The following is a 17,284-nucleotide window of genomic DNA, read 5'->3' on the forward strand; positions in this document are numbered from 1 at the left end:
AGGCTATGGTCCAAAATTCTTTGCACCCTGTATCACAATAAAGCCTAGAGTTGGCCTCCAATGCCCCTCCTCAGACCTACAGCTTCTGACTTACTTTTTCCAGGATCAAGCAACCTTCATTCTTCCAAGACCACTCTGCTTCTCATCTACAACACAGCATCAGTAAGAGCTAACATTTCTGTTCCAGGCACTGTTTTTAGAGCTTTATAGGTATTAATGAAATAGGAAGATGTGCCACAGGTTTCCCCTTGGTCTGCAGTGAGTGATTTACATTTCAAGGAGCCCCTGAGATTAGAGGCTCTACTTTGTAAGAGGTGAAGGGAGCAGAACGGGAAGTCTCTCCAACAGTCTCCCTACCTCCCCTGACACGCTCTTACTGCAGTGGGTGCAGTAACCACTGTACCCAGTATCTCAGCTCTTAGTATCCCTGTTCTGTTTCCTAAAAGGGGTCTTCTTGACAGTCCTTTTCTCCCTTCCCCTTTTTCTTTTCCTTGACAAGCATGTCCACCCCGAAGACATTTTCTCAGGCTCTACTCCTCAGTCCCCCCCCCCAGGCTGCCAGAGTTCCCCATATGAGGGTGGCTAATCTTTCAGACCCTTCTTAGGTCTGAGCTAGTCTCAAAACACAAGCCAGCTGCAAATCTCCTCCCTCACATACCTGGCCGCTAAGACCAACAGCCCCCTTTCCATCATGTGTCACTCCAGCCAGATCCTCACAGCACCTCACCCCACCTCCTCTCCAGGGTCCCTCCTCCTCCCCACCTACTCCCCTCATGGCAGCTGCCCATCAAAACTGGTCACAATTTAAGTGCCTTAGCCAGGCTCCCTGTTTTCCTGAAAACAAGGCTCTTGGATTCTATTCCGTTCAGCATCGCTGTCCAGGGGCCTCTGCATCCACCACCGGTTGCATCTCCCAAGCCCCCCAGGCTCCCTCATGGACCCAGATCTCCTCTTGGGTCCCTCTTGGCATGAGAGACCGCCATGACCCCGAGCCCCTCTTTAAGGCAGGAGTGATACAAGGCGGGGATGACCCCTCCTCCAGGCAGAGCTCTCTGCTCCTGGACTCCAGTTCCCTGCTTGGAATTCCACAGGGCAGAGGCCACATGGTGTGGAGAAAGTGCTAATTAATTACTTCAAGTGAAAAACAAACTAGTAGATGATCCCCAAAGCGGCCACTCAGAACAATTTCAGATCCAACACATAAATCACATCTCTGAGAACCTGCAGGAGCAGAAGATGTTTCTCCATTGAGCCGAGCCTCTCTCCCATCACTTCGGGCTCAGAAACCAATTATTTGCCCAGCATACCCCAAGCCACACACACATCACACAGAATTAACCAGCAAAATAATTAAGTCTTTTCACCTAATGCCAATGGGGAACAAAGATTGTAAAATCATTCCTCTAGCTTTCAGCTTAGTGAATAATTTCATGACACTGAAGCCGGAATACTCATTTTTCTCATGATTCTGTAGGGAGTTATTCTTATTAAAATGATTTTTGGCTTTTAAGAAGCCTCTTTTGCAAAACGTTTCAAAAATATTATCTGATAGAATATACAACCTCGAGAGTGATCCCTAATATAATCTATGAACCTTGGATGGAAACGGTATGTTAATTATGGTAAAAATTGGATCAGATAAGAAAAAATTGTACCAAGGACAAGTTGGAAAGCATCTTTTTGGGTGATCAAATTAACATCGCCAATAAGGGACATATGGCCACTGCATTTAGGCCTCCAATTTATAACCTGATCTCATTTTTAGGAAACGTCAAACTCAAAATAAAACTTCTATTTTGTGGCTGTGGTGTAGGCCGACAGCTACAGCTCTGATTCAACCCTTAGCCTGGGAACTTCCATCTGCCGCAGGTGCGGCCCTAAAAAGCGAGGGGAAAAAAAAGGGAAAAATGGTAATGTCATAGATGATGAAGTATTCTGAGAAAATATCCCAGATTTAAAGGAGGTTAAAGAGACACAGCAACTAAGTGAAACATCCAACTCAAGACTGGATCCTGTTACTCAGTGGTGGGGGTGGGAGGTGCTATAAAGGACATGATCTGCTCCATTGACACAATGTGCATATGGGCACTCAGATATTGTATCAATATTAAATTTGCTGATGGTGATCACTGTATTGTGGTTAAAAGAAAGTATCCCTATTTTTCAGAAATACATATTGAACTATTTGGGGTCAAGAGCCATAACGTATGTATCTTATAGAGTTCAGAAAAAAGTTTTAGTGTATGTAAATGTGTGTTTATTTAGACAAGAGAGACAGAGATACTGCACAAATGATAAAGCAAATGTGGTAAAAATCCTAATAAAGGTGATTCTGGGTAAAGGGTATATGTCTCTTTGTACTGCTTTCATTTTTCTTTGCAGTTTTTCTGTTAAGTCTGAATTTATTTCAAAGAAAAAGTTTACGTTGGATTCAGGATGGGCTCCTCATTCAGCTGGTCTCAGAAGAAGCAGGAAGTTGCACCCAGGTTCTATCACCCACCTCTAAAGCCTTCACTCTGACTGAGGCAGGTACAAAAGGGGCTCTTGAAGCTTCTGTTCTGACCTCCTGGCTCACAAACACGACAGCAACCTGGCTGGGCATGTTTACTCCTGTGGGACAGAGCCATCTAATCGGAGAGCTGACTTGAGGGCAGCTCAAAGAAAACTTGAGACCCTCCAAGGAAACCCAGCCTGAGAAGAAGGGTGTCTGTTTTCCCTAAAAAATCAGCCACACTGGTTATTTTTGCCAAACTGATGGCTGAAAACTAGAAAGCTGTTTGGGTTTTTTTGTTTGTTTTCCTTCTTTTTAGGGCCACACCCATGGCATATGGAAGTTCCCAGGCTAGGGGTCAAATTAGAGCAGTAGCTGCTGGCCTACACCACAACCACAGCAATGCAGAAATGCTGCCTATTCTGTTCCACCAGAGGGAACTTGTGAATTAAGGAGTTATTTTTCTTTATTCTCGATTGAAGCTGAAGATTTTTTTCATTTGATACTGACTAGCTGCATTTCTTTTCTGTAAAATGCCTGCCTGAATCCTATGCCTGTTTTTCTTTCTTTTTCTTTTTCTTTTTTTTTTTTGTCTTTTTAGGGCTGCACTCATGGCATATGGAGGTTCCCAGGCTAGGGGTCTAATTGGAGCTGTAGCTGCCGGCCTACACAATAGCTCATGGCAACGCTGGATCCTTAACCCACTGAGCAAGGACAGGGATCAAACCCACAACCTCATGGTTCCTAGTCGGATTTGTTTCTGCTGCACCACGACAGGAACTCCAAATCCTATGCCTATTTTTCTACGAGGTTTTTTATCGATTTGAAAGATTTCTCTAAGTAGTCTAGATTTTAAGCTGTTGTCTATTATAAAGGTTGCAAAACATATTTGTTGCTTGTCTTGTTTATGATATCTTTTACTAGAAACATTTAGTTTTAACACAGTAAAATAGTAAAAATACGTAACTCCTTTCCTTTATAGCTTTTGGGTTTTGCGGCTTGCTTAGGAATTTCCTCCCCAACCTATGATTATAAAACATTGTCTTTTCTCCTAGTTATTTTACAGGTTGGATTTTTTTAAAATAAGATCTTCTACATCATCTGCAATTTATTTTTACATATAACGTGGTATGAATCCAGCTCTTTCCCATATAAATACCCAACTGGCCCACCACCACTGAGCTGCTGCTATTATCTGATGTCTGCACCCCTATCATTATTAACTGCTCCCCCCAACAACCGCCACCACCACACACACACACACACACACACACACACACACACACACACACACATTCACACAGGTCTGTTTCTGGACTCTCTATTCTCTTTCTCTAACTGTGCCACCTCTTTGTATGCTAACAGCGCCCTGTTTTAATTACCTTTATACTATATAATAAGTATAAAGTATACAAGCATATATAAATATACTATATAATAATTATACTGTATAATAAGGGTCCAAGCCCAACCCTTATTATTCTTTTTCAAAATTTCCTTTTGGACTCTGCTTCTAGTTGAACTTTAGAATCAGCCTGTCAAAGTTCCAGGAAATATCTTCTCAAATTCTGATCAGGTTTCCTTCTGGGCAGAAGTGGCATTTGTACCACACTCAGTCTTCCCATCCTAGAGAATATCTAAGGGGCTTGCTTTTTTTTTTTCAGTCCCACACCTCAGACAGTAGCCAGTGGACATTCAGGAAATATACGTTAAATAATTTTTCTTATTCACTGCAATGTGGAGGGAGCCAGTCACCCTGGTCAGTGGAGCCGGTCTGTCTCTCCTTTGAGTTCCAATGTCAAAGCAAATGAAAGATGGGGAAGGGAGTCCCAAAGGAACTTTCCTACCTTTTTAGTTTTCTTTGTTCTCTTTCAAAAGTTCAAATGCAGAGTTCCCATTGTGACACAGTGGAAACAAATCTGACTAGGAACCGGGTTTGATCCCTGGCCTCGCTCAATGGGTTAAGGATCTGGAGTTGCCATGAGCTGTGGTGTACATCACAGATGCAGCTCAGATCTGGTGTTCCTGTAGTTGTGGCATAGGCCTGCATCTGCAGCTCTGATTGGACCCCTAGCCTGGGAACCTCCATATGCTGCGGGTGCGACCCTGAAAAGCAAAAAAAAAAAAAAAAAAAAAAAGCTCAAATGCATTAACCAAGTCATATCTGCAGAAATGTAGAGACAGAGCAAGGAAAAAAGCTAAGCACTCAAAGAAGGCATCCCAAAGATACACCTCGTCTATGTCATGCCTCTGTGGGCTGAGACTAATAAACAGATCCCATAGACCAGTCCTGGTTTGTTTTTTTTGTCATTGACTCCTGTTTTTAAGATAATGGATTTCAAACTAGTTCATCTCATAAACTTATAATATCCTTTGTCTCCAACAAATAGTGGCTAGAGGGACTTAGTGACAAAAACAACTATGAAGAACTGTCATGAAGGAACAAGCACAACAAAAAAAATGCACAAGAATCAGGGGAGGAGTTCCCATCATGGCTCAGTGGTTAATGAATTCGACTAGGAACCATCAGGTTGTGGGTTCGATCCCTGGCCTCGCTCAGTGGGTTAAGGATCCAGCGTTGCCGGGAGCTGTTGTGTAGGTCGCAGACGTGGCTCGGATCCCACGTTGCTGTGGCTCTGGTACAGGTCGGCGGCTACAGCTCCAATTCGACCCCTAGCCTGGGAACCTCCATATGCTGTGGGAGTGGCCCAAGAAATGGCAAAAAGCCAAAAAGCCAAAAAAAAAAAAAAAAAAAAAAAAAAAAAGAATCAGGGGAAACACTAGGCAGAGCTAAGGAGGAAACAGATGTGGATTCAAAGGAGCACCTTTGTCATCAGGGACTACACAAGAAGTCCCCACTCTAGGAATATATGAGTTCTTCTATTTCATATGTTAGAGATATTTCCTCAGAAAAATGACTATATATATGGACTATAAGGATCAAATATGACTAGCCATTGTTTCCTTCTGTACAGGACGGCGTTACCTTTGTCCTTTCTAGAGAGTTTGGGGCTAGGGATCAGACCCCTGTACTCTTGCCCACACGTACAGTAACTCTATTTAGAAGTAGTTACAACAACACTACTAAAAGAAAAGCAACAAACACCCTTCTTACCTGCCTAGGTGTTCAGAGTTCGGACTGACCAAGTACATTAGATTCCTGAGAGTATGCAGTGGTTGTAATTGATCTAAATTTACGTGCTAGAAAAAGGAAAAAATTGATTAATATTTTCAACAATGTAACAAATTAAACATTAGCTCATGGCATATTTTCCATACCTGAGAAAAGCATAGGTAAAGAATATTTGCATTTAGTTTCTTTACTGCTCGAGTAAATTTCTGTCTGCTGAGGTTTTCTCCACAAAATTCACTGTAAAACAAACATACAATTTATAAAGTTGCCATTTATCTGGAAATCCTATGTTAAAATGTTGATTTTGAAAAGTATGCTTTACACTAAAGTTGAGTACAAAACATACCCCATCTCCTTTACCTCTTCATAAACTCCACTTAACAGAAACTTTCTAAGAATGAACTACTGCTCTCACAGAGGGCAATTTCACTGCACCCATGAATGAGTATTACAAATGCACATACCCTCTGACCAAGCAATTCTTTTTTTTCCCCTTTTTTGGCTGCCTCACGGCATATGGAGTTCCAGGCCAGGGAGCAGATCCGAATCACAGTTGCAGCCTAAGCCATGATCCTTAACCCACTGTGCCAGGGCGGGGACTGAACCCGCATCCCAGTGCTCCCAAGATCCCACTGATCCCATTGTACCACAGCAGGAACTCCTGACAAAGCAATTCTACACAAATACTTGCACACTAACGAAATGAAGAATGGTATAGGATTATTCCTTGAAGTATAAACAGGGCACGTAAGAGACTAGTAAGATAATTTTGCAATTATCCACGTTAGGCCAGGTGAATGAAGGCCACTCCATGGCCCTCAGGGCCCCACAGAATCTGCAGCCGTCTGTCCTTGCTGCCTTGTTCCCTCACTTTTCTTGGCTTTGCACCTGCTCTTTCTGCCCCAAATCTCCTTCCCCAAGGACCCCCCTGGCTTGCTCCCAGCCTCCCCCAGGTTCACATGAGCTGCCACACTGCCCACTCAACACAGTAAGCCTGTGCTTAGCCCCACATTCCCTCTCTTTCACCTGCTCTCATGTTCTCCCCACATTCATCACCATCTGACATTTCGTTTGTCTATTATGTGTCTCACCATTAAAATGAAGTGCCAAGAGAGTAGAGACAGTGTTTTCATCACCACTGTACCCTCAAAGCCTAGCACACAGCAGGCTCTCAATAAACCTTTGTAAATAAATAACAAACTTTAAAAGTCAGGGGCAAAACACCTTAGTTTAGCACGATACCTTTTGTGTTTAAAGGGGGGCATGATAATAATACATAGTTATATTTACTTGAAATGCAAGGATAACTGGAGGGAGGTAGGAAGGTCTTAGTAGGTACCGGGTCAACCATAAAATTTTACCATTAAAATTTTTTTTAAACCATTTTTTTTTTCCTGTCTTTTTTTTTTTTTAGGGCTGCACCTGTGGCTTATGGAAGTTCCCAGGCTAGGGGTTGAGTGGGAGCTGTAGCTGCTGGCCTACACCACAGGCACAGCAACACCGGATCCTTAATCCACTGAGTGAGGCCAGGTATCGAACCCGTGTCCTCATGGATACTAGTTGCATTGTTACTGCTGAGCCACAAGGGAACTCCCAACCACATGTTATTTTAAGTTGCTTCCATGTCTTGGCTATTGTAAATAGTGCTGCAATGAACACTGGGGTGTATGTATCTTTTTGAATGATAGTTTTCTCTGGATCTATGCCCAGGAGTGGGATTGCTAGATCATATGGTAGTTTTATATTTAGTTTTTAAAGGAAACTTCATACCGTTCTCCATAGTGGTTGCACCAACCTACATTCCCACTGGCAGTGTAGGAGGGTTTCCTTTATTCCATACCCTCTCCAGTCTTTATTGTTTGTAGACTTTTTGATGATGGTCATTTTTTTTTTTTTTTTTTTTGGTCTTTTTGCCTTTTCTAGGGCCACTCTCGCGGCATACGGAGGTTCCCAGGTTAGGGGTCTAATCGGAGCTGTAGCCACTGGCCTACGCCAGAGCCACAGCAACACGGGATCCAAGCAGTGTCTCCGACCTACACCACAGCTCACGGCAATGCCAGATCCTTAACCCACTGCGGATCGAACCCGAAACCTCATGGTTCCTAGTTGGATTTGTTAACCACTGTGCCATGACGGGAACTCCTGATGATGGTCATTCTGACTGGTATGAGGTGATATACCTCACTGCAGTTTTGATTTACATTTCTCTAATAATTAGAGGTGTTGAGCACCTATTCATGTTTTTTAGCCATCTGTCTATTTATTTTTGAGAAATGTCTATTTAGATCTTCTGACCATTTTATGACTGGGCTAGCCAAAACATGAAAGCAATCTAAGTGTCCATCAACAGAGGACTGGATAAAGAAGATGTGGTACATACATAAAATGGAACATTACTTAGCCATAAAAAGAATGAAATAATGCCATTTGTGGCAACATGGATGGACCTAGAAATTATCATACTGAATAAAGTCAGACAGACAATTATCACAGGAGATCACTAACATGTGGAATCTAATAAAAATGATATAAAAGAACTTATTCACGGAGTTCCCATCGTGGCGCAGTGGTTAACGAATCCGACTGGGAACCATGAGGTTGCGGGTTCGGTCCCTCCCCTTGCTCAGTGGGTTAATGATCTGGCGTTGCCGTGAGCTGTGGTGTAGGTTGCAGACGCGGCTCGGATCCAGCTTTGCTGTGGCTCTGGCATAGGCCGGTGGCTACAGCTCTGATTCAACCCCTAGCCTGGGAACCTCCATATGCCGTGGGAGCGGCCTAAGAAATAGCAAAAAGACAAAAAAAAAAACAAAAAACAAAAAAAAACAAACAAACTTATTCACAAAGCAGACTCAGAGATTTCAAAACCAAAGTTATGGTTACCAAAGGGGAAACACTGTGGTGAGGAATGGTTTGGGAGGTTGGGACTGGCCTATACATACCACTATATATAAAATCGATCAGTAATAAGGACCTACTACTATACAGCTCAGGGAAATCTATTCAATAATCTGTGATAATATATATGGGCAAAGAATATGAAAAAGAATGGATATATATGTACGTGTATGGCTGATTCACTTTACTGTACACCTGAAACTAACAAAACATTTTAAGTCACCAATACTCCAATAAAATTTATTAAAAAAAAATAACTATGGAGTTCCCTTTGTGGCTCAGCAGTTAACGAACCCGACTAGGATCCATGAGGATGTGGGTTTGATCCCTGGCTTTGCTCAGTGGGTTAAGGATCTGGCACTGCTGTGAGCTATAGTGTAGGCTGCAGATGCAGCTTGGATCACGTGTTGCTGTGGCTGTGGTGTAGGCCAGTGGCTACAGCTCCGATTCAACCGTTAACCTGGGAACCTCCATATGCTGCGGGTGAGGCCCTAAAATAGCAAAAAACAAAAAAACAAAAAACAAAAACAAAACCAAACACTGTTACTTAAAAAAAAACCAAAACAATATTAAAGTGTTACAATTCACTTGTTCTTACCCATAAGCATACCCTCTGAATATCCTGGTTTTTCCTTCAGTTATCTTTTCACATGGGAGAAATCTGTGGTCTTTTTAAAGACCTCATGGGCAATTTTAAGACAATGTCATGAATTTGCACATTAGGCTTATGCAATCAGTCTCAATATCTCATGGTCAGACTTTTTCTGTCTGAATAATACTTAAATTCTTGTTTGTTTGTTTTTGCTTTTTAAGGCCACACCTGGGACACGGAAGTTTGCAGGCTCGGGGTCCAGGTGGAGCTGCAGCTGCTGGCCTATACCACAGCCACAGCAACTCCAGATCTGATCCTCATCTGCAAACTACACCACAGCTCACAGCAACGCTAGATCCTTAACCCACTGAGCGAGGCCAGGGATCGCACTCGCATCCTCATGATACTAGTTTGGTTTGTTACCACTGAGCCACAATGGGAACTCCACTGTTTTCGTTCTAATTAAAATAAACACAATAGGAAAATGAGAGAGCCATGATAAAGATGACATCACTTGCCTGTTGCACAACTTTTTGGGAAGGTTCACGTCGAGTATATGAGATAAAATGTTGACCAGCTGAGTGGCGTAGCATAGTGCAGCACTGATTGTGTAAGCAGGGTTATTATGCTCCATGTCTAAAGAATAAAAACAAGAGCCACACAGAAGAAACTTTAATTTCAACAAAAATATTAATGAACCTAGATTTCTGAGATGTGTGGTTTTATCAAGACATTATTGATGGCTATGCTTTACTCTAATAAAAGTCCATGGCTAGACATTATTATTTCATTGTTTACGACTTTTGCTGTGTGGAATGTAACCTAAGCAAATGGGCCTAAATGGACCCAGCAAAAATGAAAGTGAAGTCTGAGCTGCTTGGACGTAAGGTATTATTTATCTGAACAATTAATGCTCAAATTAAACGTCACCTCCTCAGAGAGGCCTCCCCTGACTACCCTGTAGAAAAGTAAGCTCTTCCTTGGTAGCCCCATCCCACAATGGTGCTGGTTCCGTCCATAACCCACACTCAATGTGTGATGCCTTTGATCATGACTGCTTCCTTTCCTCTCCACAGAAAGGTAAAGTCACCTGTGCCTGTCTTGGCGACATCACCTCTGTATCACCAGCACCCAGCACTGTGGGTGACAGAAAGCACATACTCGCTAAATACTTGCTGGATGGTTAAATGAGTAATCTTTCTCCACAAAAAAGAAGCTATTGAGTTTTTAAAATTTTTTTTATTTAACTTTTTAGGGCTGCATCTTTGGCATTTGGAAGGAAGTTCCTGAGCTAGAGGTTGAATTGGAGTTGCAGGTGTATACCACAGCCACAGCAATGCCAGATCTGAGCCACATCTGCGACCTATGCCACAGCTTACAGCAGTGCCAGATCCTTAATCCACTGAGCAAGGCCAGGGATCAAACCTGCATCTTCACAGATAATAGTCGGGTTCTTCTTCTTCTTCTTCTTCTTCTTATTTTTTTGTCTCTTTGCTATTTCTTGGACCACTCCCGCGGCATATGGAGGTTCCCAGGCTAGGGGTCGAATCGGAGCTGTAGCCACCGGCCTATGCCAGAGCCAAAAAACACGGGATCTGAGCTGTGTCTGTAACCTACACCACAGCTCACGGCAATGCCGAATCGTTAACCCACTGAGCAAGGGCAGGGATCGAACCCGCAACCTCATGGTTCCTAGTCGGATTCATTAACCACTGCACCACAACAGGAACTCCAATAGTCGGGTTCTTAATCTGCTGAGCCACAACAGGAACTCTAGCTATTGGGGTTTTAAAGAGTTTTTCTACTGTGGTATTTCAATCTCCATTTAGGACTGGTTAAAAAAAAAAAGTTTTTTATAAACTTGGAAACTATAAAAATAGGACCCAAAAGGCTAAAGACACTTCTTTAAACAGTGAGATCTTTTCATATAAATAAAACAATACTGACCCCCAAAGGTGAAATATCTTAAAAAATACATGTTTTCAGTCCATCCACAATGGGTAAACAAAATGTGGCATATCCATGCAATGGAATATTATTCAGCCATAAAAAGAATGAAATGCTGATACACACTACATACAATGTGAATGAACCTTGAAAACATTATGCTAAACAAAAAAAGCCAGACACTAAAGGCCACATACTACATGATCCCATTTATATGAAATATCCAGAAAAGACACATCTATGAAAACAAAAAGCAGGAGAGTGGCTGCCAAGGCCTGAGGAGTGGAGGGGGTGGGGAATGACTGATTCAAGCCCCAGAGTTTCTGTCTGGGTGATAAAAATACTTTGGAACCAGACAGAGGTATTGGTTGCACAACACTGAGAACGCACCAAATGCCACTGAATTGCTTAGTTTAAAATTGTTCATTTTGTTACATAAATTTTACTTCCATTAAAAAATATACTTTGGAGTTCCTATCACGGCTCAGCAGAAACCAATCTGACTAGGATTCATGAGGATGCAGGTTCGATCCCTGGCCTTGCTCAGTGGGTTAAGGATCCAGCGTTGCAGTGAGCTGTGGTATAAGCCTGCAGCTGCAACTTCAATTCGACCCCTAGCCTGGGAACTTCCATATGCTGCAGGTGTGGCCCTAAAGAAACAAAAATAAATGAATAAATCAATCAATCAAGCAAGCAAGCCAGCCAGCCTGAAACTTGAAAAATATACATATATTTATACGAGTTTTCAAAGACTATCCTGCTTCTCACCAGGGCCCTGCGTGGTTTTCTTTTCTTCCACCCAATTGTAGTAGGCAGAGTAGTCTCCGTTGTTGGGAAGGCTAATCCAAGGCCCCGTGATGCTAATGCTGGTGTCGCCATTGTGGTCATCACAGACCCATCTGCCCGAGAGGTAAGTCGTCCTCCGGGCTTCGGCGAGCTTGCTCACAGTGCTGGAGGTCATAGCACTGTCACTCTCTGAAGACACATCTGCAGGATCTCTACAAACCAAAGATGCATATGGATGTCAGGGGACTGGGTTTTTTAGAACATGAAATTACTTGGTAGATATGCAAAAGACTGGGAAGATGCACATGAGAAATAGGAGTTTAATTGGAATATAGAGATGAAGAATTCCATCACATATGAAAATCAAACCAGCTGTGGCACAGAAGCTCACAGCATGTGAGGAAGATGGCATCATGCATTAAGTCTTCCAGTATAAGCTCCTCAAACTATCTGGTCTCAAGACCCCATTACATGCTTAAAAATACTTTGAGGACCCCAAAGAGCTTTCATGGATGTGGGTTAGCTCTATTAATATTTACTGTATTAGAAATCTGAGAAAATTTTAGAGCATTTCCCTTTCCCTTGTGGCTCAGCAGAAATGAACCCAACTAGTATCCATGAGGACATGGGCTCAATTCCTGGCCTCACTCAGTGGGTTAAGGATCCTGCATTGCCATGAGCTGTGGGGTAGGTCACAGATGTGGCTCAGATCTGGTGTTGCTGTGGCTGTGGTGTATAGGCCGGCAGCTGTAACTCTGATTCAACCCCTAGCCCAGGAACTTTCATGTGCTGTGGATGACTCATTACATGTAACATATTTTTATGAAAAAAAAATCTGTATTTCTCAAAACAAGAAAACAGTCAAGAGTGACATTATGTGTTGACCAGTTGAGTCATCCAGCACAGTGTAGCACTGATTATGACTTCTGAAGATCTCTTTAATACCTACGTCCTTCTGTTGTTCTTTCAAGTAGATACAACATCCCATGAAAAAAACCCAACTCCTTCTGCTTGCAACTCACTTAGGGTCTTTTCCTTGAGCTACTTCAGTGTGCATGCAGCATGCTTTCTGCAGACTGTCCATCTCACTGCACCGTTCAGTCAAAAGATATAAACACGGGAATCAAGACTTAATAAAATGTAAATAAAATTAATAATTTATATTGCTCCATCAGTAATATTTTTGATGTGAAACTGGCTGGTCTTTTACAGTCCCAGGACAGGGATGGAATACAACGACCAGTTTGGTGTCATTGCCTTGAAATCTGTCAAAGCAACAGAGGTTTTACCCTCCATGGCTTTGGAGCTGCCAGTGCAAATGTCAACACAGTGAAAGGGTAAATGAAGTGTTAGCATTATTACAAAAACAGTTTTAACCTGCATGGACCCCCTGAAAGGGTCTCAGGGACCCAGAGTGGCCCACAGACCGCACTTTGAGAATTGGTGGTCTAGAGAGTGGGAATGGGGGGTGGGGAGAACATGGGAGCAGAGAGGATCAGCATGATGGCAGGCAGAAGGCACGAGGGACGGGAGACGGTGCTGAAAATGGACAGGCTGGGAAGGGCCTTCTGTGCTACACTAAGTAAGGAAGAGAAAGAAAGCTTTCCATGTCTTCTCTTCTGAGACTCGGTATTCCGCTGTCAATTTCCCTAGTCTCCTCAACTCTGGAATAGTATCTTAGTCTTGGTTTATTGTAATGTGTTCCAAGATTGAAATGTTGGCCCAAGAAAACTTAATTTAGAATTATGTTTCTATATGTCAGCTTTTTTTTCCCTTCAAAGGCCCGGCCAGCTGTCTTTCTGCCAATTTTTGATAATCCAACTTTTCCACAGATTCAAAATGCCCACTGCGGCGAGCAAGGCCAGGGATTGAACCTGCAACCTCATGGTTCCTAGTTGGATTCGTTTCTGCTTTGCCACAATGGGAACTCCCATGAACTTTCATTTCTTCTCTATTTTTATCTGCCTTTTTACTTTTATAGTTGCCATCTGTTACTAATGACAAATTACTCGGTAAGAGTCAAAGAGCAAGAGTTAGTTCCCCTTGTGGCGCAGTGGTAAGCAACCCAACTAGTATCCATGAGACCACAGGTTTGATCCCTGGCCTCCATCAGTGGTTTAAGGATCCAGCATTGCCATGAGCTGTGGTGTAGGTTGCAGATGCGGCTTGGATCTGATTTTGCTGTCGCTGTGGTATAGGCCTGTGGCTGGAGCTCCAATTCAACCCCTAGCCTGGGAACTTCCATATGCTGTAGGTACGGCCCTAAAAAGCATAAAGAAAAAAGAAAAAGTCAGAGAGCAGTTTTTCAAGCCAGAAGCAATTCCTAGGCTTTTAAGACACTAATTCTGGCAACAGAGGAAAAAACAGGTTGAAGCAGAGGCAGAAAATATTAAGCTCTAAGAAGCAATAGCTGACTGACTGTCCAGTTATAGGGAAAGGTGCAAGAGAGGGCCAACAGGACAGACAAGAAAACCCTCAACTGGATCAACCTGATGGTTAGTGAGAAAGCAAACGAAACTCTTCAGTGGAAGTTTCCAAACCTGGATGATCCCCAGCATCATCTGGGGAAGATAATAAAGTATCACGAGATGGACTGGGAGGCTGGAACTGCGTCCCTGGAACCTGTCTTTTTCTAAAGTTCCTGGATGACTAAGGAACAGCTGGGTGAAAACAACCACCACAAAGACTCCTCAGGGTGTCTGTGCACTACTGCCTGACTCAACATCCACGATCCAGTGCCCTAGGTGTTAATTACCAGGAAAAGGCTGAGTCAGCAAGTCTTGCCCACCAATTAATAGACCCCTAGGTGTTTTCTCCCACCTCAGCTCAGGATGTCTCTGTGAAGTAGGCATTTCTCACTCGCCTCTAACAGACAAGGAAACCAGACTTCCAGGCTCAAGAACCTGCTTCACAGCACTGAACTACTGAACAGCTCAACTGGTCCTGCAGCCACACCAGGTGGTTCCTGATCAGGGGCATGAGCCCACACCTCATCTCTGAGAGAGCACAGGTCTGCCCCCCGCCCAGGGCCACTGCCCTTCACCCTGGCCTCCTCCTCAACTTTGTCCCAGTGTGTACTGTTTGCTGAAGCCGATAAGACTTAAGTTTCATTACCAGGAAAACCCAGAATGAGGCCCAATAAATGAGGTGCTGACATACTTGAAAGACACTTGATCTTTGGAACCTGCGTTTTCCTAGAGTCAAAAGACTCGAGTACCATACCTCACACTAGTCTTTACTTCCTCGATTGGAAAAATGACAGAGGTGAGCTCCAATATGTGAGATCGCCGAAGATTTGCCAGACGCTCATAATGACCTCGTAAGTCAGTGGTTTTTTTTTCTACCAGGTCACCAAGTTTGCGATTGTGCCTCTGAATCTTCTCCTTTTTCTCCTGATGCCGTTGTGCTCGAGTATAAAGTTTCTGATTCTTTTCCTTGGTTTTGAGGAGGCCTTCAGAATCTAAAATGAATAAATCACACCCAACAATTATCTCTAAGGATGGTTCCTGGCTACTATGGACTCCCCACCTCTTCCTGCCCCCAAAGCCTAAATGCTTCCCTGCAGTCTCAACTGAAGGCAAAACCTCAATAAAATTAACTACAAGATGTTCACTAAGTATGGAGACAGAGTTCAGTTCAAGTAGGTATTACACATGGAGCAAAGGGGACCATGACTTAAGTGACTCTGGGTCTCCCTTTGTAATCAACATTAGTGAGCATCACTCAAGACTATCAGGTTTGAGTTTAGTACCTGCCTTTCTCACAGCAGGCTCTGAACAAAAGCCACACTGGGCAGAAAAGAGATCTAAGTTTGAAAAACTTACTGGCTATCTGATTTTCCTTAGAAAACTATTAAGTGTGCCTCAGGCTACATCCAGAGAACCCAGGGATAATCTCATGGCAGGTGATCATGCAGCAGAGAGACCAGGAGTATAGCAAAGTCACAGTGGAGTGCGGCAGCCCCCACAGGGTGGGAGCGCCTCTCATCCACCAGCATTATAAGCACTTCGAGGGGGCAGTCAGAGCCTGGTGACATAACCAAGAAAACAGGTAGACACTTTGTCCTGCTCAATGTATGTCTTTTTTATGAAGCCCTTACAGACCTGCTACAGTTATAGTGTTGTGGCTAAACTTCTCTAAAGTAGCAATAACAGGTTCTAAAATCTCAGACACCCAAGAACACCCATGGGGCTCAAACAAGTTCAAAAACAAGCTCATTATCTTTTCTCTTAACCTATTTTAAGCTAGGTTCCCTCCTTCACAATTACTTTTGACCTGTCCACTTCCTAAATTAATCTTTTGATGGCCCATTCCATGAGCTGTCCTATGGTTCCTTATATCTAGGTCTTTCATTCCCACGTCACAATACTGGTCTCACCCAAACTCTGCCTACCTCCAGTTGGCTCCACCCCACACACCTCCTGCCTCTCACTGGCTCAGTCTTCATAAAGTATAGCCAGTGTCAGCGGTTCTCCACTGCTGATCAAATACCGACGAGACCCCTCAATTCCTGGCCACCACCAGACTGGCACATACCCTATAGTCCCCTTCTGCACATCCTTCCCCCCTCTCAATTACCAGATACCTCAAATCCTTTCCACAAGGTGGAACTACTTAAATAAGCCTTGTCGGGAGTTCCCATTGTGACTCAGCGTTAACGAATCTAACTAGTATCCACGAGGATGAGGGTTTGATCCCTGGTCCTGCTCAGTGGGTTAAGGATCTGGTGTTGCTGCTAACTGTGGTGTAGGTTGGAAGATTAGGCTCACATCTAGCTTTGCTGCAGCTGTGGCATAGGCCGGCAGTTATGGCTCTGATTTGACCCCTAGCCTGGAAACTTCCATATGCCTCAGGTGGGGCCCTAAAAAGCAAAACAAAACAAAAAAAGGCTTGTCATCTCCTAACTGGGATAGAAGCAGTTGATAAATGCCTGTGGACCAAAACCACCCTCCTCAACTGAGGACCAATGAACCTAGTTATCTCATTGCAAGCATAAGGTTTCTTACTTTTTTTCCCCCTCAGATACATCTCTTCACCATTCCTGCTCAATACGAATGTCCTAAAAGTTAAATCTCTGGTTCTATCACACATTTTGCAGTAAGTTCATTCATTTTCATGATCTCTATTGAGCTCTTAACAATGCTCAAACATACCTAACTAGCCATGGCCTGAGCACCTGAACTGTATGGTGGTCAGATTTTTAAAGGACATTTTCCAGTTTATTATCAGGACTCCTCAAGGTAGCAGGAAATCATCAGTCACCCAACCTTCACTAGTGCAGACTCAGAATTTAATTCGCCCTTCTCTCCATGCCATTTCTCCTTGACCATTAAAACATTTGGATGCTGTGCCTATAATCTACACTTGCTTTTCTGGACAAGTAACTGTCTGTATCACAGATCAAATCAACTCTGAGATTTCAAATACAATCCAACTGCTC

At 43.2% G+C, this 17,284-nt stretch overlaps 1 protein-coding gene across 3 annotated transcripts in view; it reads right to left on the reverse strand.

Moving 5' to 3' along the window:
• ATG14 (autophagy related 14) overlaps positions 1-17,284 on the reverse strand; it is a 42,699-nt gene that overhangs the window by 4,395 nt on the left and 21,020 nt on the right. For all 3 annotated transcript variants that reach the window (XM_001924990.6, XM_084981523.1, XM_084981513.1), the window contains exons 5-9: positions 15,067-15,304; positions 11,827-12,056; positions 9,630-9,747; positions 5,771-5,861; positions 5,607-5,692 (exon numbers count right to left, since the gene is read on the reverse strand). In XM_001924990.6, coding sequence (XP_001925025.3) covers positions 5,607-5,692; positions 5,771-5,861; positions 9,630-9,747; positions 11,827-12,056; positions 15,067-15,304 — 763 coding nt within the window. The remainder of the gene's footprint in view (positions 1-5,606; positions 5,693-5,770; positions 5,862-9,629; positions 9,748-11,826; positions 12,057-15,066; positions 15,305-17,284) is intronic.

This window comes from Sus scrofa, chromosome 1, assembly GCF_054392235.1.
Source record: "Sus scrofa isolate SSC_HxYL_T2T_F1_AM1 chromosome 1, Sscrofa_HxYL_maternal_Yorkshire_Landrace_v2.0, whole genome shotgun sequence".
NCBI classification, from domain to species: Eukaryota; Metazoa; Chordata; class Mammalia; order Artiodactyla; family Suidae; genus Sus; species Sus scrofa.